Below are 25,964 nucleotides of genomic sequence, written 5' to 3'. Positions count from 1 at the left end.
TTTGTAATTTCCAGGTCACAATAAAACTATTTGTACCTTTGCATGTTTTCTAACCACAAACGCCATAGAGAGATCTAAGTGGACGAGGACTCCCTTCCTTCACCATGCTGGTCAGTACCTGCTCACACCCAACAGCTACTGTTTATGTTTCTTTAAGAAGCATCACATAGCAGCTTCTTTGGTAGCCATCTAAGATAGCAGAGGAGTGCAAGACTTCTATCTAACATGCAAGCTCTGTGCTTCCAAATATAGGACTTAAACAATTTTAGTAGTGGCTAATGGCTTGCATTTTTGTTTTAAATATCATTTTCTATGTTTTCAAGACTTAGCTGTGTGTCAGAAAACATGGCCTCAAGTGCTAATCAACAAAATCTTGTACTGTAGTCATAGCATCCTTTTTACACTCATATGCACAAGATGAGATAAACCCAAACATTTTCCTCTCTATTGCCTTCTCTGGTGTTAGAAATGGTCATCTTGTATTATCAGTGATTACACTATTGCATTATTGAGTGATTTGCATGATATTATTGGACATGACAAACATTTAAAATTCACATTTCATTTTATCTCTGAAAAATAAGTCTCAATAAAGATGCACTTAAAATGGAATAAAGCATACATTTGGAAAATGGACCATGAAAACGATTTCTCAGACTTCTTGTGCTAGTGTGATGATGCGGTGCCTGTGGGGAGAGCTAAGCCAAATGGCCCCCCCACTGAAGGATAAATTCCCAGCTTGGCTGAGAGAGTTCACAGAATATAAACATCAAGGCAGAGATACAGCAGTTGTTTTTAGAGATGGAAGATAGTTACACTGTCATCGTGTTCCCTTCAAACTGATTTATACCTACTTTAGCAAGTGGTGGAATCAAATGGAAATATTTAACTTGCCAGTCAAAATTGTGAGCATACTTGTTTAGGAAAATAAATGAACCACAAACACAGAGCAGAAGCTAAAAGGCACAGAATGCTGAGTGTCTCCCAGCACAGAATTGTGCTTCTAACTGTGAGTTTTAATTTAAGGAGATAATGAGCTTAACATGTGTTTAGGTTTGAGCATTTGAGTGAGGTTGAGGGGACAGTGTCCCGCTCCCCCCCCCCCCCCCCCCCGGGAGCACTGAGCATGCCTAGCTGCAGTGCAGATGTGCTGCAGCGATCAGAATGCTTTCTAGTTCATCCTAATCCTGTTTCTAATGTAGTTTGCAGGGTGTTATTATCTGCTAAAACAGTTTAGCGGGTAGCCTCGTGGGTCTCTCCCTGTAATGAGAGCAAGCTGACTTAATAAAGATCTTGGCCTTTAGCTATTATAATTTTAATACAAATTGCAATATTTTCTTAATACCCAACTTATTCAATTTAAGTTCCATTACCTATTCTGAGACCTAGGCATTAGTGCTAAGAGTTAAGTTGGCAATGAACTGAATGTTTTGCAGGGAAAAAAAAATGTTTTCACTGTGGGATAATAAAAATAGACACATAGTGAGGCAGACAAAACCTGCTATATCCTTTCTTATTGGCTTCAGCAAATCTTTTAAATCAACATGGCTTTGAATAGGAATATGATGCAGTTTTTTTAATGATATGCAGATGCTTTAAAACATTTTGAAGATTATCTTCAATAGAAAGGAATCAATTGCAGTCCATTCTATTAGCACTTTCTTCTATGTTTAAAGGTTATACTAGTCTGTTTGACTAGAATTTTAAAAAGCTATAATCCTTCCTTCTTTCCTCCTTATTTCCTTTCTTCTTTATTCCTTTATCATTTCTGGTCTTTTCAATATGTCAAACCCAATTGTAGTATATAATAATACAGTGGTAACAGACAAGATCTATCATTCTCTCAAGCATTTATTCTAGTGAGATGGATAGTTAAGAGAAACAAATGAAGAATGTTCACACAAATGAAGAATGAATGATGGGATGCTGGAAAATGCTATAAATAAGATAAAGAGGGTCATAGCTGGTGGAAGGATGTATAGGAAAGGCAGAACTAAGGGAGCCACATTTAAGAGGCAAAGTATGGAGCAGAGACTGAAGGAAAGACCATCCAGAGAGTGCCCCACCTGGGGATCCATCCCATATACAGTCAACAAACCCAGACACTATTGTGGATGCCAACAAGAGCTTGCTGACAGGAGCCTGATATAGCTATTTTCTGAGAAGCTTTATCAGTTCCTGACAAATACAGAGATGGATGCTGTCAGCCAACCATTGGACTGAGCATAGGGTCCCTAATGAAGGAGCTAGAGAAAGGACCGAAGCAGTTGAAGGAGCTTGCAGCCCCATATGAGGAACAACAATATGAACCAACCAGTGCCCCCAGAGTTCCCAGGGACTAAACCACCAACAAAAAAGTATACACGGAGGGACCCATGGCTCCAGCTGCATATGTAGCAGAGGAGGGCCTTGTTGGACATCAATGGGTGGAGAGGCCCTTGGTCCTGAGAAGGCTTTATGCCCCAGTGTAGGGGAATGCCAGGACAGGGAAGCGGGAGTGGGTAGGTTGGTGAGAAGGTGGAGGGGGGAAATGGAATAGGGGGTTTTCAGAGGGGGAAACCAGGAAAGGGGATGACATTTGAAATTTAAATAAAGAAAATATCTAATAAAAAAAAAGAAGTCATTAAGAAAGCAGAAAAGAAAAAGAGAACAGCACTTTGTGAAAGCAAAGAAAATTGACACATACAAGACAGATGCAGAAGTCCTCTTAGAGCATGATCCTAAAGAGGAAATCAAAAGTGGGGTAGTAACTGGAAGAATACATTGGTCCAAAGCATTTTCCTACTTTGTCTTCCCTTTTCTCTCCCCTCCTTTCATCTCTTTTCACCCCCAATCTTCTTCTATTTCTTCCTTTAAGTATGGTAGGAGATAAAAAAAAATTAGATTTCTGGGCTAATATCCACTTATCAGTGAGGGCATATCAAGTGAGTTCTTTTGTGATTGGGTTACCTCACTCACATGATATTCTCCAGATCCATCCATTTGCCCAAGAATTTCATAAATTCATTGTTTTTGATAGCTGAGTAGTACTCCATTGTATAAATGTACCACATTTTCTGTATCCATTCCTCGGTTGAGGGACATCTGGGTTCTTTTCAGCTTCTGGCTATTATAACTAAGGCTGCTATGAACATAGTGGAGCATGTGTCCTTATTACCAGCTGGAACATCTTCTGGGTATATGCCCAGGAGAGGTATTGATGGTTCTTCTGGTAGTACTATGTCCAATTTTCTGAGGAACCACCAGACTGATTTGCAGAGGGGTTGTACAAGCTTGCAATCTCACCAGCAATGGAGGAGTGTTCCTCTTTCTCCACACCCTTGCCAGCATCTGCTGTCACCTGAATTTTTTATCTTACCCATTCTGACTGGTGTGAGGTGGAATCTCAGGGTTGTTTTGATTTGCATTTTCCTGATTATTAAGGATGTTGAACATTTTTCAAGTGCTTCTCAGCCCTTCGGTATTCCTGAGTTGAGAATTCTTTGTTTAGATTTGTACCCCATTTTTAATGAGGTTTTTTGAATTTCTGGAATCCAGCTTCTTGAGTTCTTTGTATACATTGGATATTAGTCCACTATCAGAAGTCACTTGATATGCACTTACTGATAAGAGGATATTAGCCCAGAAACTTAGAATACCCAAGATACAATTTGCAAAACACAAGAAAACCAAGAAGGAAGACGGATGTGTGGATACTTCATTCCTCCTTAAACTATGGAACAAAATACCCATGGAAGGAGTTGCAGAGACAAAATTTGGAGCTAAGACGAAAGGATGGACCATCCAGAGACTACCTCACCTGGACCCTGATATAGCTGTCTCTAGTGAGGCTATGCCAGTGCCTGGCAAATACAGAAGTATATGCTCACAGTTATCTATTGGATAAAACACAGGGCCCCTAATGGAGGAGCTAGAGAAAGTACCCAAGGAACTGAAGGGGTCTGCAACCCTATAGGTGGAACAACAATATGAACTAACCAGTACCCCCAGAGCTCATGTCTCTAGCTGCATATGTAGCAGAAGATGACCTAGTTGGCCATCATTGGGAAGAGAGGCCCCTTGGTCTTGCAAACTTTATTTGCCAATACGGGGGAATGCCAGGGCCAAGCAGTGGGAGTGAGTGGGTAGGGGAGCACAGGGGAGGGTATAGGGAACTTTTGGGATAGCATTTGAAATGTAAATGAAGAAAATATCTAATGAAAAATTGAAAATAAATAAATAAAAGTAGGTCATATTAAGAAGAAGAAGAAGAAGAAGAAGAAGAAGAAGAAGAAGAAGAAGAAGAAGAAGAAGAAGAAGAAGAAGAAGAAGAAGTTGGATTTCTTGTAGAGATGGGCCAGTAGAGAGAGCAAGAGAACGAGAACGTGAGCTGTTGAGAAGTATTGCCTGTGTGATTCCAGAAACAAGTGTGTTTAAGCAAAGCAGAAGAGTGAGATCAGAGCACTGGAATAGAGTCCCCGTTGGAGGAATGTGGCCAGCTCTCATCTCTCCACTCAGGAGGACTTAGGCTTTTCTCCTAAATGGAAACTTCTACCTAGGGCCCACATGTTCACCACAACACAGCATAGTGAGAAAGAGTTTCGAGAGATAGAAGCATGTGGAAGCTATATGATACTTAGAAAATGATCTGGTTCGCCATGGGAGAAGCATTGTTGGAGAAGATTAAGACTGCTCGGTCGTCACTCTATTGTGACTACCACTGAGGCTGAATTACAGATTCAGGGCCCAGAATTTCATCTATTTTCTGTCTATTTTAACTAGTGAATCTCTTATTGGACATCAAAGATTTGTTTATTCTCATTTTGAAAGTTTAAATACCATCACAGCTGGGCATAAAGTGCTGGTTCAATGGAAAACTGATCTAAAAAAAAAAAAAAAAAAAAAGGTAATAGTTTCAGTTAAAATTGCTAAGCCACTAATTGACATTTTGAGTGTTCACAGCATGTTGCATAGTCTCATTGTCTACACACTTTTCTTAGGTTCTAAGACAGCTGGATGGAGGAGCTGTGTTTCACTTATTGGAGCTTTTTACCTGGTATCTGTGTTGCGTTTGAGTCAAGAACAGCCTGGATGATTTGGATTGCATGCTAGCAAGGCCTATGTGTAGCCAAGCTCTGAATTTTCTCCCATCTTTATCTGTGCGATTCCTTTTAGTATACTTCGGCCCTGACCTATGATGCTGTCCAAGTGATGACTGAAGCATTCCGCAACCTTCGGAAGCAGAGGATTGAAATCTCCCGGAGAGGAAATGCAGGAGATTGTTTGGCCAACCCAGCTGTGCCTTGGGGGCAAGGCGTAGAGATAGAAAGGGCCCTCAAGCAGGTCAGTTTCACAGAATGAGTGCTGATGCCACTTCACACAGGCGTTAAAGTGATGTTTGTTTTTCCTGCCAAACCACATAAGCCACCCTTCTTTTACTCCTGCTGAACACACAGGCCCTGGATTTTCTCTCAGAACACAAAGATAGGTTAAAGATTAAACAGAAACCCATTAAACTAACCTTTTATTTATGTATTTATTTTAGGTCAGTGTAAGCAATCTCCACAGTTTGTATTTTGGATTTGATAAAATTATAACTGGGTTTTATTTCCATTCCATCATTAGGTTCAAGTTGAAGGTCTCTCTGGAAATATAAAGTTTGACCAGAATGGAAAACGGATAAACTACACAATTAACATCATGGAGCTCAAAACAAATGGACCCCGGAAGGTAAAACATTAAGGCTGGAAAGTGGGGTCTACCTGTGAGCAGCAGATTCCATCAGGAGTCCTCACAACTGGGGTCAAAGAGCACATACATGTAGATAGTAGTGAACTACTTCTAGAAACAATGTTAGGTTTGAGATCAATTTTCTGAATCAAATAGACTCACTTTTGGTAAGCAACAGTGGAGTAGAATCTACAATAGTATCTATAAGCAGAAATATATACTTGTTTTTTTTTTAATTTTTAAGGGAACACTTTAAGTATAAGATAAGGCCACTCCTAAAGATGGATTGAGCTTGGAAGAAATAAATAGCCATGTAAACATGTGTTGAACTTTATAATTAAAATCTTTACTTAAAATAGTCTGGCTAAAATATCACTGTTTAGGATATATTTGCATAATTACTCCACAGTGTAACTTATCCATGAATGTGAAAAGTGAGCCATTTGTACTTGTTCATGCCTTTAATCTCAGAACGACAGAACTGGTGGCAGGAGGATTGTAATTTGAATACATGTTGAGTTCTACACAAACCAGCATAGATTCATCCCATGTTCTTACCTTGAATAAACAAAACCAAATAAACAAACAATAAAAATGAAGATTCAACCCACTTTAGAAGATGATGTTTATAATTTCAATCCTAATTGCATTATGTTTACGACTGTAAAATTTTTGCTGTTATTTAGAATTCTGGTTAATGAGGGTGTTAGTTTGGATACAGGCATGGGCTCGAAAAGCATCCAGTATATTACATTAAGGTGGTTCATTTCTCCATGTTTATCAGCTGTCACCTTTTACAGATTGGGTACTGGAGTGAAGTGGATAAAATGGTTGTCACCCTAACCGAGCTCCCCTCTGGAAATGACACATCTGGGCTTGAAAACAAAACTGTGGTTGTCACCACAATATTGGTAAGTGACTCTATGCACTCATAGTCAACTCCGGTTTTCCATAGTTAAAGCTTCCCCGTTGGAGAGCTGGTATTTATGTTTTTGGATAGTAACCACACCAGGCAGCTTTAGAATGTTTACTTTGCATATTTGTCAGTGTGTCACTTACTGTATGTTTACCTGGAAAGAATTCCAGATTGGCTAAGTTCAAATATTCAGAATGTCCTCTTGGAGGCTGAAGTGAAACCTGACAGCTTATTGGTACCCTGCTGCTAACACAGGAGAACAGCAGAACAAGGTCTATTTTGTCTTTCACACTTCCTTTCAAATCTCACCCATCTCTGGCTCATCACCACCCTCCCATTTGATATTGTGGCCTAGTAATGATTCCTTCATAACCAATCCATCTTCCTTCATAACGAAGATAGACCCCCTAAAGGCACAGATGTTTGTCTTCATACCCTTCCTTTGAACATAGTGGTGACTACATTCCTGGTTCTATATACCTGAACACTGAAAGAGGAAGGCAAAGCTCACTTGAGTGTGGAACATCTAGGATGTGGGTGAAGAAGGGAAAAGTATGAATCATGAGGACAAGATGCTTAGCAAGGGAGGGAAAGAAGGTGGAATTTATTACAAGACATGATTTTGAGATAAAATGATTGTGTACTGTTGTACTTAGGAGTTAGTTTATGAATCTGTGAGTTCATTATTCGACAAAACAAGACAAAATTGTAGATGCATTCATAAGAGATGTAGATAAAACACTACGAGTATGTGAAATTCTCATATGACCATGAGTTAGACTCACATCTTGCTGTTGATCAGAACCACTATCTCACTTAGACTTATATTCCATGACATTCCAAAATGGACATTATTAGATTTCACAAATAATTTTGTCATGTGTCCTCTTTCATGTGCTTGAAAAAGGAGAGTCTCTATGGCTACAATTGGGTGATCCTTCTAGAGTATTATATCTCATAGATGAAGTGAGACACAATGATTTTAGAAATAGAATCAGTATGTTGCTATGACAATGCTCATTGACTATATCAGCTTATAGTCCTACTTGATGATTGTGCTTGGACGAGCAGTAATACACAACTTGGCTGAATTCTGGTTGTTGGGGTACATGTTCATTAGCCATGATGAAAGGTAAAGTAGACCCAAAGTTGAATATAGTGGCTGTTGAACAAAAAATTCCCTCTCTGATGCTTACACATTACAATAAGATTAGGAGTCATGCTAATGGCTTTTGGGTATCTTACTCTGATATTATTACATATAAGCCATCTTAATAACCAATAATGTACAGATTTAAGAAGTTTTGTTATAGAAGCACTATGCCTATATATTTTTCTTTCAATATCTACCATATTATCTACATGCCTAATTTGTGTATATTATAACAAACAATTATTAAGCTAGAAGTTTTGACATAATAACAGTATGTAAATAATTCAGTATGATAATCAGTGAACATATTGTCTCTCCTTATAGGAATCTCCATATGTTATGATGAAGAAAAATCATGAAATGCTTGAAGGGAATGAGCGTTATGAGGGCTACTGTGTTGACTTAGCTGCAGAAATTGCCAAACATTGTGGGTTCAAGTACAAGCTGACTATTGTTGGGGATGGCAAGTATGGGGCCAGGGATGCAGACACCAAAATTTGGAATGGTATGGTTGGAGAACTTGTATATGGGGTAAGTTTTTAATGTTACAATAATTCAGTTTGAATCATTGTTGACAGATTGTCACTTTTCTTTTTAAAATACCCACATCTAAGGCTGTTGACATTCCATGACATTCTAGGGGAAAAAAAAACTGTTTAAAGTTTGAGGCAGAAGCAAAAAGTAAACTTGAAGACTAACAAAAACATGCATTTCACTTGTCTTCAAGCACACATATTATCCCCAGACTTCAAGGGAACAGTACATGAAATGCGTAATGACCTAAATGTATAATGACCTTGGAAAAGTCAGATAGGTCAACTATTCATCTATAAAACAAGGTCATTAGATACATTGCCCTCTTGCTGACTCTTCAACCCAAGCACCACAATTAGTGATGTTCTCTAATTTCCATCTCCTTCCATTCCAAGTTTTAGTCATTTGTCTCTTCTAACCACAATTCTGGGTCCTGTTATTTTCCTGTTTTTTTTTTTTTTCCTTTACAGAAAGCTGATATTGCAATTGCTCCATTAACTATCACTCTCGTGAGAGAAGAGGTGATTGACTTCTCCAAGCCCTTCATGAGCCTTGGAATCTCTATCATGATCAAGAAGCCTCAGAAGTCCAAACCAGGAGTGTTTTCCTTTCTTGATCCTTTAGCCTATGAGATCTGGATGTGCATTGTGTTTGCCTACATTGGGGTCAGTGTAGTTTTATTCCTGGTCAGCAGATTTAGCCCCTACGAGTGGCACACTGAGGAATTTGAAGATGGAAGAGAAACACAAAGTAGTGAATCAACTAATGAATTTGGGATTTTTAATAGTCTCTGGTTTTCCTTGGGTGCCTTTATGCAGCAAGGATGCGATATTTCGCCAAGGTTGGTCACTCACCTGCTTCAACTTTGTGCATTTTAGGTCTCAAGTGGATATTCATGGTGTCTATGAATTCACCATAAAGATGTCAGCAGCTGCCGACCATTTGTCCAAGCAAATTTAAGATGCTTAGAGGGCAAATTTTTACCATCGGCATAAGCCTGTGAAATACCTGAGCAATGTTCCTTGAATGTTGATCATGTGTTTCCCTGGTGAAATCATATACACCATGGAGAGGCTATAAAATGCAGAAGGTTCTTATCATTCCATGCCTGCTTGGAGGGGTACCGTGTTTTTGCTGCATATTCTCATTTTACAGTTATCTGTGTGTTCATCCACAGACCTGTATATGGGAAAATGGGCATGGTTAGCTTTTTCCTACAGGGTCAACAACTTGTTAGACAACACTTCATTTGCACAAATGTCATCTCTTTATTTCTCTAACATCAGTTCATAGAAATGGTGTGTGTGAGGTTAATTAAAAGTTTTAAATGTAAGGCTCCTAGAGTAAAAAGTTGATCACACATTTTCAAGTATATAGAAATGCAGACAGAAAAAGAATAACTTGCTGAAAATTCCTATACCACATTGAAGGGTACATACTCACACACCTCGATTCACATCAGGTTATAATTATCTCAGGCTTAAAGTACTTAATTATCAGTATTTGTCACAAATCACCAGTTGCTATTGTTTATGTTACAACATGAATGATAATTACCTGTATCTCTTCAGATAAATAAATCCCACTTTTGCTAGTATGTTATCATTAACATTTAAAGCCAAGATGTTATGTGTTTCTTGGGGAAGTTCAATTTGAGCTGGAATAGCCTCTTTTGATTCCAATAATAATCTTGACTAGTTAAGGAACTTAGTTTTTGATGATAATTCATTGAAATGTTAGTTTTTGTGTCCTTGAAAAATTACAAGCAATTAATTTCATAATGAATATAAGCACATCAAGCTTTCTAAGTGTTTTAATATCTTCCACTGGCTAAGAAGAGGCAGAGATGATTATATGCTTATTTCTTATAGCCAGTTGCTATTATGGTAATGCATTATAAAAATCACATATAAAGAAAAAGTAACCAAACTATGTAGATCTTTGAAAAAAAGAAAAATCTCAACTTCATATTCACAGTGGATTCTCTTTATGGCTTCCCTGAGTTAGAAAAGTTCTAGTTACATTTCCATGACATGAATGAAGGAGTGTATGGTCCTAAGTAAGCAGTTAACCACTGACAACAATGGGGAAGGGTCAGCCTCTCATCTCTCATAGTTATCTTGTTTAGATTAAATACATGAAGATAAGTTTCCAAAAATGAGGAAGAGAAAAATAACAAGATTTAGGGTCAGAGAGCAAACATTCTGTTCCATAGAATACTAGATTAATAGTTTAGCTTTGGTAAGACCTCTGACTCAGAGTTCTAATTAAAATGTGCTTGGCCAGCACTCTGTCTTTTGGATAAGTAGAAGTCTCTCTCTCTCTCTCTCTCTCTCTCTATATATATATATATATATATATATGGAATATAATGGAGGAGAAGACACTTTCCTGTGTTCCTGTAGATACACCAGATCTGGAGGCTTCCCACATTCCACTTGACACTGAAGTTGCTTTCATATCTAGTGTTTGCTAAGAACTAGAAAATCTTTTGCATTTGTGGCTGTAGTGCAAGGCATACACTTAGATAATTTCTCATTTTTATCAAGCTTGCTTCTTAAGTAGAATATTTTCTTCTGTGCTTTCATTTCTGAGCCAAGGCTCACTACAGTGCACATACAATGACACTTATTTCTTAGAAAGAAACACAGGTTTTTAGTTAAGGTATTTTCCTTAATATTGATTTTTTTTTATTAACATGTAAATATAGTATATAGCATTAAAAATAAAATGTATTTTTCTTTCTGCTTATGCTCCATATGTATTTAAAAACTGTAACTAAAGCAAAATATTGCCAATTTAATGACCATTTTAAGAAAAGAATGAGCACAACTATCATGTTTTGGAACGCAGTGATGACCACTGCAGGTCAGAACAGTATAGTGGGTTAGTCTCTTTTAAAAAGAGCTAAAAGTTAACAGACCGCTTAGAAACTCCTTTTAAACATTTTTGAAAGTACAGCAATCATCCCTTTTCAAGTAAAATCTACTATGGACCTCCGTTAAGAATGTTGAAAGAACATATTTGAATTACAGTCTAGGATGATTTAATGAATTCAGTGACTATAACTTGTCCAAAATTACAAAAGAAGAAGAAGAAGAAGAAGAAGAAGAAGAAGAAGAAGAAGAAGAAGAAGAAGAAGAAGAAGAAGAAGAGGAGGAGGAGGAAAAGTTTCAGGTCTCTTCATAGTAAGATATGTTTTGAAATAGAAATTAGGAAAGCAATATACCATAGTGATTTTTTCATCTTGCCTTGTTATATTCACAATATAAGTCATAGGCCCCTTAAATATTATGATTATACATATTAAAAAGAAATGACAGTGCCTTTACATTTATATTCTTCACCATATGTGATCTAAAGTATAACTTTTGGTTTTGATTATGGCAACTTTCATCATAAATTCAATTTGAGTTTCCTTCTTTTAATAAAATTTTACTAGAACCCCCAGAAAAATTAATTGTTGCTTTTAAAACAGTTAAAAATAAATGATAAATTCTAAACCTGTTTTCTATATTTTAGAGTTAATGCAATTAAAGTAATATTGAAATATTTAATCTCAATATTTTTAAGCACTGGATTAAAAAACAAAAAACAGATATCGACTGGTATTTACTTCTGGCTAAAATAGAATAACATATAATCATGATTCTTAATCATGTTGGACATTGGTTACAGTGTCACATTCATTAAACAATATTCAACATTAGTGTTGAGGGATCCATGCAACTGGGCTCCAAGTCTGCCCTCTTAGTGCCAGGCAGTAAGTTTTGGGAATTGGCTTTTCCTTTTGTATTAAGTGTCTTATTCAACCCAAATCCACAATTTCATCCTGTGTCTAATGTATCAAAGGATGCATTTCTTAATGCTAATTGCCAATAAATTTGATTATGCCCATAAATTGCCCAATTTTTATGTTTTAATATTTTAGAAGTATTACTTTGAATTTCTCAAATATATGCAGAATCCCATAAAATCTTTTAAAATAACATAGTAGATGCCTACTGTTATCTATATAGCTATATTTATCTCCTTCAATATTTAAAGTATTGGAAATACATTATGCTTTTAAAGACACAATATATATTTACAGTCATATAAATGCTGCTGTCTTATTATAGTTCACATTAGTAATTATACCTTTTAAACTTTTAAACATCTAATCTGTTTTCTTTGAGTTTTCTTTTTCTCTTAAGCAGGAAATACAAAGGAGCAGGGTCAGAGCAGTACACACCACTAAAGCATTTGATTTATACTCACTAAGAATTATGTTTTATTTTAGTATCATTTCATTTGTCCATTTCTTTCCTGTACTGCATCAAATACCCATGTGTTTGCACGCCCAAAAACCTAACAGAGCTGGGTGTATTTGTGGGGTTGGGGTGGGCTGTATTAAAGGGAAAGTTTCTTTCATGTTTAAAGCTACATTTATGATATAAATCATTTCTTAATATTTGTTTTAGCTGATGTTCTTAGGTTCTCTCATTTGTGCTTATTTATCACAGGAGTAGATAAAGTATTTTGCATATTAGATGAATTACTTGTATGTTTGTACATTGAAGTTTCCTTCTTGTGGAATTTTATACCATCAACTATTTGGGTTTATCATGAGAGAATCCCAAGAATGGAGTTTAGGTCTTTGCGTACATCCTTAGATCTCAACCTTATTATTCTGTATTTCTTGCCTAAAAATGATTAGTAATTTCTAGTTTCACTAATGAAAAGTTATATTGCAAGCTATAAAGGTAAACTCTTCTATAAGTGGCTATTTGCATATGAATGTAAACTTGTTTTATATTAGATCATTCATTTCACTTTACGAATCCATTTCATACTTGTTATCAGATCCCTCTCTGGGCGCATTGTTGGAGGTGTGTGGTGGTTCTTTACCCTGATCATAATCTCCTCCTACACGGCTAACTTAGCTGCCTTCCTGACTGTAGAAAGGATGGTGTCTCCCATCGAAAGTGCTGAGGATCTGTCTAAGCAAACAGAAATTGCTTATGGAACATTAGACTCTGGCTCCACTAAAGAGTTTTTCAGGGTAAGTGATTCTTATTTTTAGTGTCTGTGTTATTTTCTAAATTTAGCCCACATAAATTATTCCCCCCCCCTTCTTCCCATTGTCCATGAAAGCTGACGTGTGAGAAGAGCCACCTGTCTCTGGCACTGTTTCCGCTCTGGCTCTGTCTCTCTCTCAGACCTTCCACGCCTTCTGATCTCCAACTATAACCATGCTTCCATGTTTTTATTTATTCTTAATTTCTCAGAGGAAAATACATAATGATGCTATACAATCTGAATTTTATCAAAAGTGATAAACATTCTGTGGGATCAAAATTGAAACAAAATACAGTATAAGTTATTACTGTTTTCTAAAGAAAGAGTGCTACATATTTCTTTCATGTTCTATCAGCACGGTTACAACTACCATGCATAATTTTGTCATGAAGAGACTGGTGCTCGCATCAGGTATGCTATTTCAAAATTAAGAAGCAGGTAGGAATTTTTGAGGAAATACTTCAAAGGAAAAGTCCTGAACTTTGTAACATTTAAAATAGGCAATACAATTACAATGTGTGTATCAAGTATAGGTTAACTTTTTCTTTTAATCCATTATAAAACATTTGACGATAGAGTAAGTTTCTTTCATGTTTGCATTGTATTTTAAGAATAGTTCATCCTACTAATATGTTTTCACATAGCTAATATATTAAGTATACCAACAAATATGACAAAAGATGATCTGATAATTACCAAATACCTTTGAATGTATATCAGTGTGTGAGATGTTGGGCAATCAGTCTTAAGATAAAGTCAAGGACCTTCAACATGTTAAATATCAGAGCATTAGATTGTGATTTCCACATTCTCCTCCTACATTTCCTGTCTTGTCTCTTGCTGATTATCTTGAATTGGGGCCAAGTTGGGATGGGAAGAAATGTGCTTGGGAACCTAGCTTTATATAACAGTAGTTTTAATAGATGCATCAGAAGACAGCATACTTACTAGTCAAAACTACAGTTATTAGAGCTGTAGTTACTTTTACTCAGTAGGGCTTTTTTTTTTTTTTTACTTATTTGGAAAACTCAGGCATGCTTTGATGTAAGTAAATTGTATGAGTAACACAGGGTCTTTCTACATAACCCTTTATTAGCGCTATATATGTTGGTATACAATAATCATAGTTGTTTCTAGATACTCTTCCAATAGAATCTGCATTTGCTGAAACCTCCAGTTGTTACTTTTGGGTAACTGTGGTTGCAACTTTCTATTTCAGCATGTTTTCACGCAGTCAATCAGAAATGCAGGTATAAGCAGCAAGAATCTGAGTACCATGGCCAACTGGCTCAAATTGCCCATTATACAGATGAGAAAATAAGGTTGCCCTGGCCAAGGAGTATGGATGCTCTTATGCTTCAGTGCATCCATGCCATGTAGAGCTCGGTTATATCATAACTGCACATTTTGCCCAAGATTTGAGATCCTAGTTTATGCTTCCTACAGTAATGAAGAAACAACCACAGTCACTTGTACAAACTGCTTTGTTCTCCCTATGAAATTTCCCAAAGGAATATTTTTTGTGTATTATTTTTTCAACCTTATAGGATTCCTGTCTGACAATTCAGGACTGTGTTTACGAAATGGCTTCAGTTGTCCTTCAGAAATTCACACAATAGGATATGAATGAGGTTTGGGGACGGACATGGGGCTTCTTGGAAATGGAGTCTAGGACAAAGTGATGGGGTCGCTCTTGGGGCTACTTTGGGAGAGGATTAAGGTTGTTGTTGTGGGACTCTGGTTAGTTCTCATGATTGGAGGGTGTTATTAAATGAAGTCGCTCATGAATTTTTGTCCCTTTCTGCATATGGACATTTCTGGCCTTTCTTTATCACCATGCTGTGACACAGCTAAGGAGGCCCTCACTGTAGACATGCATGGTGCTGCTGCTCATTCTTGGATTTTTAGTTTCCAAAACTCTGACCAAATCTGCTTTAAAAATAATATTTCTATTCTAATATATTTTGTTACAGTAACTTATATCTGATAAATACATGTGGACCATGGTTATTGTATAATTTCTATGTACTATTAAGCCAATGACCAGGGAGTTCAATGTATCCTGAGAGCTAAAAAGGATTCTTTATAGTTTCATCTTATACAGCCATGCCTTTGTTTCCCAGTGTCTAGAGTCTATGTTTTGATCAGACCCATGATTGACTCTATGAAGTTACAGCATCAGTTTTGGTTGAAATGTGAACAGGTCCTCATAGTGTCTATCTTATTGCAGCTCTGGAAGGAATTTGAAACAACCCGGCTGGAATGGAATGCATGCAGCATATTGTCAGCTCTTAGCCAGAAAAGAAACTGTCTGCTTAAGTGTTCTCCTTATTTTGTTCCTGTCAGGAAATGGGAGTTTAGATAAAAACACAGACCACCACAACAGAAACACACTAATGCTTCCATTGAAATAACATGATTTATGTATTTATGATTTGAAGTTTATTGTTCTCAAAGGTGCATCTCTCCAAATTAAACAAAGGCCTGCTAGTCTAAGGGTAATTTTTTTTTTACACACTTGCCACTTCTGTTTATTGTTGATAATGGGGTCACCCAATGTAAAATGATAGATGACTTCCTTCCCTGTTTATCCCAGTGGTTCCCCGCCCCCTCCAGGATGCTGTAACTTTCCATCGGGAACCATAGTGCATTATTCTTCTTGAATGCGTCAGTGTAAAGAAATTCTGTCATGGATTACATTTAAACTAAAAATTCCAATCCACGGAGTGTCATGTAAAATAGATAGATCAAAACACAGTTAATTTAGACCCTTTAAAGACAAAACAATTTTTTCTGTCAACATTTCCCATTAATCCCCAGTCTGTTAGCTGAGTACAGTTGAAATTTTACGTTTCTGAGAAAGAAGGAATTTGCAAAGGAAATGTTTGCTTCTCTTCGAGAGATTCATAATCACCAAACATACTGGGTCTATGCTCTTCTTCAACTGTCCCGTACCTATGGGGAATTTGAGTTTTCATGACTGGAACATTCAAGGCAGGCTGAAAGCTAGCCACATTGATTGTCATGGTGGCCAGCCAACCAGGAAGAGGGAACAGAGGAAGTGGGCTTTCAGAATGAAGATGTGCTCATGTGCTTTCCTCTCTGGACACCTCTTTATTTATTACCTGACCAAATTCCAAGTGAAAGATCTAATTATCTGTGGGAGAGGGATAATTGCCCTTCTTTGGATTATTGCTATAATATAACATTTCCTTTTCTTTTTCTTTTTGTATTAATCACAGAAAATTTTATTCACTTTATTTATTTATTTTTATTGAATATTTTCTTTACTTACATTTCAAATTTTATCCCCTTTCCCGATTTTACCCCTGGACACCCACTACCTCATCCCCCGCACCCCTGCTTCCATGAGGGTGTTCCCCTACCTACACACCCACTCCTGCCTTCCCGCCCTCGAATTCCCCTACACTGGAGCATCGAACCTTCACATGATCAAGGGCCTCTCCTCCCATTGATTCCTGACAAAGCTATCCTCTGCTACATATGCAGCTGGAGTTATGGGTCTCTCCATGTGTACTTGAAAGGCCATCCAGAGACTGCCCCATCTGGGGATACATCCCATATACACTATTGTGGATGTCAAGAAATGCATGCTGACAGCAGCCTGAGAGTTTGACAGAGGCAGATGCTTACAGCCAACCATTGGACTGAGCATGGGGTCCTAAATGGAGGAGTTAGAGAAAGGACTGAAGGAGCTGAAGGGGTTTGCAACCCCATAGGAAGAAGAACAATAACATTTTCTAATATGATATGATTTTATTGTGTTGCTAGCTTTATATATTTTTGTTCTTTAATCTTGGAATTTTGTTAATTCTGCTAGAACAACTGTGAGTAACTAAGGCAGTTGTCTGTTTCTATGACAGAATGCTTTAAATCCAGGTTTGGGATAAATAATTTGAGAAGTAAGGACACAGTCCAATTCTTAAATATAAAGAAATGAGAGAAACATTACAATTTAAAAGTGAATATCCATTTCTAAACAGCAAATTGGATTTCTAACAGATACACTTAATTTTTATTATAAGTTTTATAAAATAACTGTTTCTGTAAAAGTAACTTATATTGAATTTCTAATTTATGATGATTTCTTTTCTACTTTGGTGATATTAGCTGTTTCAGTAAAGCCTTAAGTACTTTTAGAGTTCGGGTAAATAATTAATTATTAACTCAGGCTATGTTAATATTACTTTATTGAGATCAGTGTGTCCATAGTAGATTTAGAAGTATGACGTAAGCTCTAAATTTTCTAAATTAAACTCTGTATTCTACTCATTCATCAATATATTAGCATCAATATTCAGTTTCAAGAAAGGGCAAGTGGAGTCTGATCTAGTAAAAACTGAGAGGTGTGGGCCTGGAAGCATTCTCTATGTGCTGACAAGTTTTCTCTCTATGGATCCCAGTATGCTGTCGTGACCTGCTATGAATTTGCTAATCATACTTAATTAGAGTGCTGTTGTAACATACCTATAATTAGGAGGGAAATGGGATTTCAAATATAAACTACTATTTTTAGAGTTTCAAAGTTTGATAATTTCCCCCTCATTAAAATAGGGCAAATCATAGTTCTATAATTTTCTGGAATATGATTTTTTTTTTGGCAGAACCTATGTTTGTCATATTCCCACAGCAAGTTAGAATCTAGAGCAGGCTTTCTCTATGAACCTGCCACAGGTCTGTCAGTCCACAAAGGACAATGATTGACTTGCAGAAGGGGAGCAAGAGTTCCTTCCCGCATGCTGCATGCCCCAAGTCTTTCGCACTGTAATCAAGCCATTTCCTCAAGTTGTCACTTGTGAGTAGACAAGACACACTGTTCACTCTGACCAAGTGGTATGTGTTAGTGCTGTTAGACTCAGGGAAAAAAATGGTCTAAGTAAAGGTTCCCTATCTCTTAAGCAAGCAGTCTAATTATTCTCATTTTTAAATAGCAGAATTACTCTGATCTTAGTTCAAAAGAGTACAGTATTGTTTCTCAATATCATAGACATGTTTTAGTTTAGAAACAGTATAAATTACAGATGCGTAGGATCCATGCAGTTGTTCTTCATTAGAATGAAAGAAATAGTTTGAAACTTTCCTGGTTCTGTATATGAGAGTACTTGTTTGTGTGTCTCTGTGTGTGTCCATGAGCATGTGCATTTCACAGTTCAATAATCATGGTTACCAGAGAGTTACAATAACTGAGATTATTCCTAAATCCAAACAAAATGTTTTGTTACTATGTTTATGGCTTTAATGACACCTATTTATATTTACATAATTATTATCTCGGCTTGGGAAGTAGGTGCCTTTAATGATAGCTATTTGGGAATGAGAATGAGAATGAGAGGGTCACAAGTTTGAAGTCTACCTGGGTGGCAGAATGATTTAAAAACCAGCCCAGGAAACTTAGGGAGACTTAGATTTTTAAATAAAATTGCACAACAGGGGTCACTCCCTAGGGTTGTAACTATGAAGTAGAAGCAGAGCTCAGGTTTCTAGCACATGCAAGGTCCTAGTTTCCATTCCTTATCTGCAATAAAATATGTAAATACGAAGACAAAAGAAAGCGTTCTAGTCATTACACATACTTATAAAATAGTACATGCTTTTTCAGTAGTGTCACGGGTTTTCGATTTGCTGCTTGCATTGAGCAAAGATGCAGCATAATTTCCTGATACTTGAGACATGCAGAATAAAGATTTCATTAGTTTGTAAATCCTCCTTCTATTTTATTATTTTAAACACTGCCAAATATTTCTGTTCTAGGTATCAAGAACATCAGTGCATGTGTAAAGGCATAAATATTTATCTGTAGATTTGGGAATATCAGCTACACGTATGTATGGCTTTCAGAGGTTTTAGAAATTGAGTGCAGTCATATACATTTCTGTACGTGTAGGATGTTACTCATACAAGAAAAGATTCTTTATAGTCCTTCACACAGGCTTAAATATGTATATAGCTTCTAAAACTGTCGGCATGAAATAAAGGCTGAATGTGAATACATAGCAATAAGTAGCACAGTGCACATGGTGAAGATATTTATGCATGGATAGTCATATCTATTACAGATTTCCATTCCTTCATGTTATGTGGATTGGATACCGAATCTGTTCATCTGCCAGCTCCTGCATGCCTCCACATTGTCTAGATGACCCAGAACAAGGTGAAGTCATTTCCTCCTGGTTGGCAGCCTTCCTTTCACTGACATTTTAATTTTTTCACCATTCCACAGAACAACTGAGGAAACGTTTGATTCATCTGTGGGGTTTTAGGATGTAGTCAGCCCAGGACAAACCTGCTCTGCTGTTCCTGCTCAGCTTGACAGAATAGAACGTGGCAAAAGTGGTTAAAGTTTTAGCAGGCTTTGACATTGGTTTCTTTAAAAGTAATTGCCAGGCTTAGCAACCATGCAACTCATATGGTAGAAATCCCTCATATTTCATGGAAAGAGAAGGCTAAAGCCACAGACAGGAGGCTATCCTGACTCATGTGACATCAGTGGACCAAGTGCTGTGAAAAGGTTATATTTTATTATTAAATTATGATTATTGGGTAAGCTAGTAGATCTTTTCAGGACAAGTGGGTTATTTTTGTCCCACAGCTATTCCTTACAAATGTCACTGGCCTCTGACTGTCCAGCTGGGTAATTTAGAAACCACCCCGTGTCACAATGAATGCTCTGTAATCAGATGACAGGAAGCTTTTGCTTACAGACCATACACAAGAAGCATTGGTTTTCACACCAGCAAATGCTGAAGACAGTCTCACAGCAAAGGTTACAATGCTGGAAATCTTTGAGAAATCTCCCATTTTAAAATGCTTAACATTCTCAGTTTACGTGTTTCATTTAGGGTTCGATGCATTTTATTACCTTGTTTAAATAAAATAATCACTTCTGTCTGTTTTTTACTAGTTTTTTTTTCCCCCCACACTGGTTGCCATAATGATATGGTAGGCCTAAAACAAAACTGTGCCTTGATATTATTTATCAGAATAAAATAAAAATGAAATCAAAACACTGTTGCTAAAATCTAGGAAACTTTTCAATTATAGTTTTGGCATTTGAAGGAAGAGATAACATAGAAATAAGTTATCATACATATTTCTGAATAGTTTTGTTCTGAATCTTACTAAGTGTTCTCCCAAAGCATTTTCTCTTGTAAAGATGGATGCTCATTTTCAAAGAGTAATACAAACTTTGAAAATAAATGGAAACAGAAGGAATTAAGCAATATCATAAGATGAGGTTAAAACAAAATAGTAGGCAGACACAAATATTTAAGTTTCCCAAAATGAAATACATTGACCATGAAAAGATTTTAATCTCTTATTTAAATGTGGCTAGCATATTATACAAATAAATATAAAATATATGAAATCATCTTTCCTTGATAATTGGGGTGTGAAGTCACTATCCTATATAATTTTAATCCAGATGAATTTTTGATTGTTTAATTTCGGTTTTCTGGAACAGTGTCTTTACTGTCCTTCCCAGTCTGGCCTTGAACTTTCCCACCATCTACTGCCTTCTGGGACAGATGCTCCCCAATCAAAGTGAATCACCACACTCAACTCCAAATACTTTCCTTTACTAGAAATTTATTCTTGAGATGACAAAAAGGAAAGTGGAATTATGCTAAGTAGCTTATGTTGAAGGCAATGACTAAGAACGAAGTCCTTGGTCATTTTGTCTGGAAGGCTTAGGTCGGTGTCTTTAAAACTATATCCCTAAATACAAATCTGCTTTGCAAGCAAGGGTGATCGAATAAGGACAGTGGGCAGGAAACGAAGCCACAGTCCTAGTTAGTAAAGGGCTTATTCCTGCTTGCTTTCTGAATCCACGACTATTTGTCCTTTTACATTTTCTTGTATTCCAAATGTCTTTATGTATTTACTAAAGGGATGGCTCATTTGGAAAACTACTTGCGAAACAAGCATGAGGACCTGGATTCTGATCTCTAGCACCCACAGAAAAAGCCAGGCATGGTGGAGTGTGCCTGTGTTCCCGGTGTTGGGAGGAATAGTCAGGAGGGCTCCTGATGTTTGTTGGCCAGATACTCTTGAGAACTCTATATGGTCCAGGTTCAGTGAGAAACCCTGTCTCAAACAGCAAGGTTGACATTGACAGAGGAAGACATGTGTAGTAAGCCAGTGTATTATAGAATACACCATGCAAACATACACAGAGCCTCACGAGACTAGGTCCTGTTTCTCTGTTTTCTAAAATCACAACTTCTTAGATTCTCTCTGATTTGGAAACCCCAGAATATTGAAGCAGTACACTGCAGTATAACAGAGAGAAAGGTTGAGATATTTGCTACATGAATGTGTCTATAAAATAATATATAAGCATATTATTGTAATTATATAATATATTATATATAAAGTTGTATCTTATATATTATACACACACAAGATATAGGCTGTGAATGTAGAAGAGATCAGGGAACTATATACAGAGGGGATTAGAGAGAGACAAAAGGGGAAATAATGCAATTGTGTTATAATTTCAAATTTTTTAAATTAAAAAAAGAGAAAATTGTTAAGGAAGCAAGCCCCAAACGACTCATGTAACCTGAGAGAGCTCATAGGTCTTGAAGAAGTAGCAGATGCACAGACTTTAACAGTAAGTGTAGGCACACAGACATTTGCTGACTGGAGACAATGAAGACAGCACCTAAGTTGTTCAGTGGACAAATTGTTTCAACATATCCATTTTCCATATAGCATTTTAATGCCTTTAAACCTTGGCAGTAACAAATTCAGATTTTGGAAAGTACTCTCCAATATAATAGGAAATTGGAATTTTTTTTTTTATTGCTAACTTTTGAACTTTCACATAGACAATCCACAATTATAAAATACTTTATTTAACACCTTTATAAAATGGTGTTATTTTTCATATATTTATGTATATGAGTACTATTTGCATATATGCCTGCATGACAGGAGAGGGCATCAGATCCTGTTACTGATGGTTGTGAGCCACAACGTGGTTGCTGGGAATTAAACTCAGGACCTCTGCAAAAGAAGCCAGTGCTTTTAACTGCTGAGCCATCTGTCCAGCCCTTTATTTAACACTTTAATGTACCTCAGATATTACTTTCAATTTGGAATAATTGACAAATTTAGTGGATAAATTGATAAAATATACATATAATTTTACTTTTACTCCCTTTTAGTCAGCTTACACCTTGTTGCAAATGTTTAAACATCATATTTTTGTGGGAAGTCATGTTAGAAAAAACTTGGAGTTGAGACTATCAATTCACTAAAACCAACTATAGTGAAGTTGTAGTAGAAGCTAAAAAAAAAAAAAAAATTAAAAAATAAAATAAATTTAAAAAAGAAAGAAGAAATGATAAATAAGTTGGTTTCCAACAACAGGCAAAGATTGAAGATTGGCTTTCCATACCAAGTCCCCAATTTGCATCTTTCAAAGGAATCTACCCTGTACAGGGTGCTGTAAGGATCCTTAAGCTGAGAGTTGCAGTTGGGCTCCCCCCGCCCCCCGCGGGGGAGCATTCTTGGAGCTCTATGTCATACCAGAGAGGAAGACATGCTGACCTGAGAATGCTTCCAAATCTCTGATCTCGGGAAGGGGTGTTGTCAGTATTGGAAATACATCCATGTGATTTAGAAAAGTTCTTTGCTGATAGAAACTGTAATTTGGTAATGAGTGTTAGTATCTTTTAAGGGAGGACACCTAGACTCCCTCCATAGAGCTGTGAACAGCAATGGCAGCAAGCTTCTGCATGTAATAGTTCTAGTGAAGCAGTGGCATCACAGACTTATTTGCCTCAGAGACAAAGGACTGTTCTTATGCTGATTGCACCTGACATGAGGTTTTCACCAAATTAAACCATTCACTTGTGTGAAGTGGCTAGGATTCCTGGGGTGACAAGCTCAGAAAATCCGTCTGGCTGTTTTAAACCAATTTATGATGAATTAACAACACCTTATTAAGGTTATAAGTTAAAGTTCCATGGCATCTAATAAAAAGAACCTGCAAAATCTCATGACTGTTAAAAATATAGATATTATCTCAATTTTGCATCCTATAATTTATATTAATATATTATAATAAGAAAATGGATTATTCAAAGTCACTCCATTAAAGGGGATTAGTCATTTGTGAGAACTGTGCAAAGAAATTCGTGTAAAATGGTTTGACCTTTCAATCCATGTGCAAGCTGGTTTTAGCTTTGTGTGGAGAGTATTAAAGGCCTCCTATGAAATCTGCCTTTGTCTTAAAGTAAACTAACCTTTATGATATATTCAATCAATAATACTATTTCTTTTCTTTCTTATCTGTTGTTGAAAAGACTAGCTTAATCTTGAGACAAAGTAGCCTGATGCTCAAACATTCAAAAGAAAAATTACTGTTTATTTAAGAAATATTTTAAACGGCCAATTGCTATTTCCTTTTATAAAAAGTTATTATGCAAAGCATCAGTTAATATCAGTGTGGATATCATGGTTCCTAGAGAAACAGGCTCAATAGATTTAAAATATATTACAATCTAATTAATAAGATTGGCTTACATTTGTTATTTTAGCCATAACTGTTTTGCATGACAATGGCCTCATTGGCTCATGTATTTGAATACATTTTCCCCAGTTGGTAAACCTGTTTGCAAAGGGATAGGAGAGATGGGTTTGTTGGAGGTGTGTCATTGCAGGGAGGGTTTGAAGTTTCAGAGGACCACACCTGGCTTATCTCTTCTCTGATTCTGATCCATTGAAGCTGAAAACCAAGATTAACCCCCACAATGTCTAATAGAAACCTCCAGCATCATTTCTCATGTTTTTCACATAGCAGCTCTACCGAAGGTCCTTAGTGATTTCCAGGCCCAATTAGGCACCTAACTCCTGCTCCACCTCTAATTTAAAAAGAGTATTTTCAATCGGGGCAACAAAAACATCCTTTTAGTGTTGTCTTTAATAAGTCCCCTGTGCATTGTAGCGTCTTTTCTAATTCATTATGGGTTCTAATTACTTCAGTAATTTCAATGACATAACAAATTGAGCTCGTCATAAGTGCAAAGGAAATTAATTCTTCATAGCAATAGAATTTTTATCGTCAAATATTAAAAGGTGAAAGCTTTTCTGCGTCCTGGGCACTATCTGTGTAAGCACGGAGCAGTTCCTGCCTCCCTCCCGCTCTCTCAGAATCTTCTAAAGGCCAGTTCTCAAACTTCTCCGGCCCCTTTGCTTTTTCTGCAGAGATCTAAAATCGCAGTGTTTGATAAAATGTGGACTTATATGAGGAGTGCAGAGCCCTCTGTGTTTGTGAGGACTACGGCAGAAGGAGTAGCCAGAGTCAGGAAATCCAAAGGGAAGTATGCCTACTTGCTGGAGTCCACGATGAACGAGTACATCGAACAGAGGAAGCCTTGCGACACCATGAAAGTGGGCGGCAACCTGGATTCCAAAGGCTACGGCATCGCCACACCTAAAGGATCCTCATTAAGGTGGGTGGAATAGTATAACAATATGCTCAATGTTGTTATAGTATCCCACCTACCCTGATGTGTCTTTAAGACTCTTAACGGTTTGTATACGGATATGAGGTAACTCACAATCACAAAAATGACCAGAAAAGTTTCTGAATGTTTTGAGACATTTGGATTCTCTTTGAAATATATGGCAGGTTTTGGTTTGGTTCCATTTGCTTTATTTTATACCTTAATTTCCTTTCATTTTTAGAGTTAAATCACATTCATTTTTAAGACTTTTTTGTTTAAGCTTGATTTCCTCTTTTCGTTTCCTTTACCCACATTTCCGGCCCTCGTGCCTTACAAACACCACACACAGACTAAGGAAATGGTTGGATTCTAAGAGAATCAAACCGAGAGACATGACACTTTCTTTTTAATTTTTTTTTCTTTTTCTTTTTTTAATTTGGGGGATATCCCTTGGGGAAAAGAGAATGCACTTTGAATTTCTTTGCACACATCTCTTTACTATGTAGTTAACTCTTTGTATTCCTATTTTGTTGTTTGTTTATTTTTTAGTGGAGTCACATTCAAGACACTGTTATTTGTTTGTTGTGGATGTGAGTACATTGCCGTAGAATATAGAACTCCCCATATTAGCACTCTTTCCTTCATTTTCTTTCTGTTATGCTCTACCACCTTACCCAAAGATTCAGATTTTCAGTAACTCGGTAACATTATTGATTGTGGCCTTTCTCCCACATCGTTTTTTTGTGTGTGTGTGACAAGAGTTGCCACAGAAGCAAAAGAAAAAAATAAATAAAACAAAACAAGCAAAAAAAAAAAAAAGTCTAAAATCTGCTCACCCTGTCTGACAAGTATGTTTTATCGTTTCAAGAAATGCGGTTAACCTCGCAGTACTAAAACTGAATGAACAAGGCCTGTTGGACAAATTGAAAAACAAATGGTGGTACGACAAAGGAGAGTGCGGCAGCGGGGGCGGTGACTCCAAGGTCAGCCTCCGAGAGAAAAGTCCTGGGTAACTCAGCGATGCAAACAAAGTAAGCAGCAGCGATGCACAGTGCAGCCCGAGAGAAGCCCTACAGACAGCACAGCGCAATTCGATGCCCAGGACACTCTTCTC

The 25,964-nt window shown here is 36.9% G+C and overlaps 1 protein-coding gene across 5 annotated transcripts in view; it reads left to right on the top strand.

The window, feature by feature from the left end:
• Gria2 (glutamate ionotropic receptor AMPA type subunit 2) overlaps positions 1-25,964 on the top strand; it is a 114,384-nt gene that overhangs the window by 82,296 nt on the left and 6,124 nt on the right. For 2 of the 5 annotated variants that reach the window (XM_021196097.2, XM_021196099.2), the window contains exons 7-14: positions 5,155-5,322; positions 5,605-5,709; positions 6,510-6,620; positions 8,103-8,309; positions 8,783-9,153; positions 13,158-13,356; positions 24,609-24,856; positions 25,719-25,833. In XM_021196097.2, coding sequence (XP_021051756.1) covers positions 5,155-5,322; positions 5,605-5,709; positions 6,510-6,620; positions 8,103-8,309; positions 8,783-9,153; positions 13,158-13,356; positions 24,609-24,856; positions 25,719-25,833 — 1,524 coding nt within the window. Of the gene's footprint in view, positions 1-5,154; positions 5,323-5,604; positions 5,710-6,509; positions 6,621-8,102; positions 8,310-8,782; positions 9,154-13,157; positions 13,357-24,608; positions 24,857-25,718; positions 25,860-25,964 lie in introns of all 5 variants that reach the window. The other 3 variants (XM_021196100.2, XM_021196098.2, XM_021196096.2) reach the window with 2 other exon arrangements.

This window comes from Mus pahari, chromosome 4 (assembly GCF_900095145.1).
Source record: "Mus pahari chromosome 4, PAHARI_EIJ_v1.1, whole genome shotgun sequence".
Taxonomy (NCBI): Eukaryota; Metazoa; Chordata; class Mammalia; order Rodentia; family Muridae; genus Mus; species Mus pahari.
Note: the sequence above shows the minus strand (reverse complement) of the source record. Positions and strands in the feature narration are given on the sequence as shown.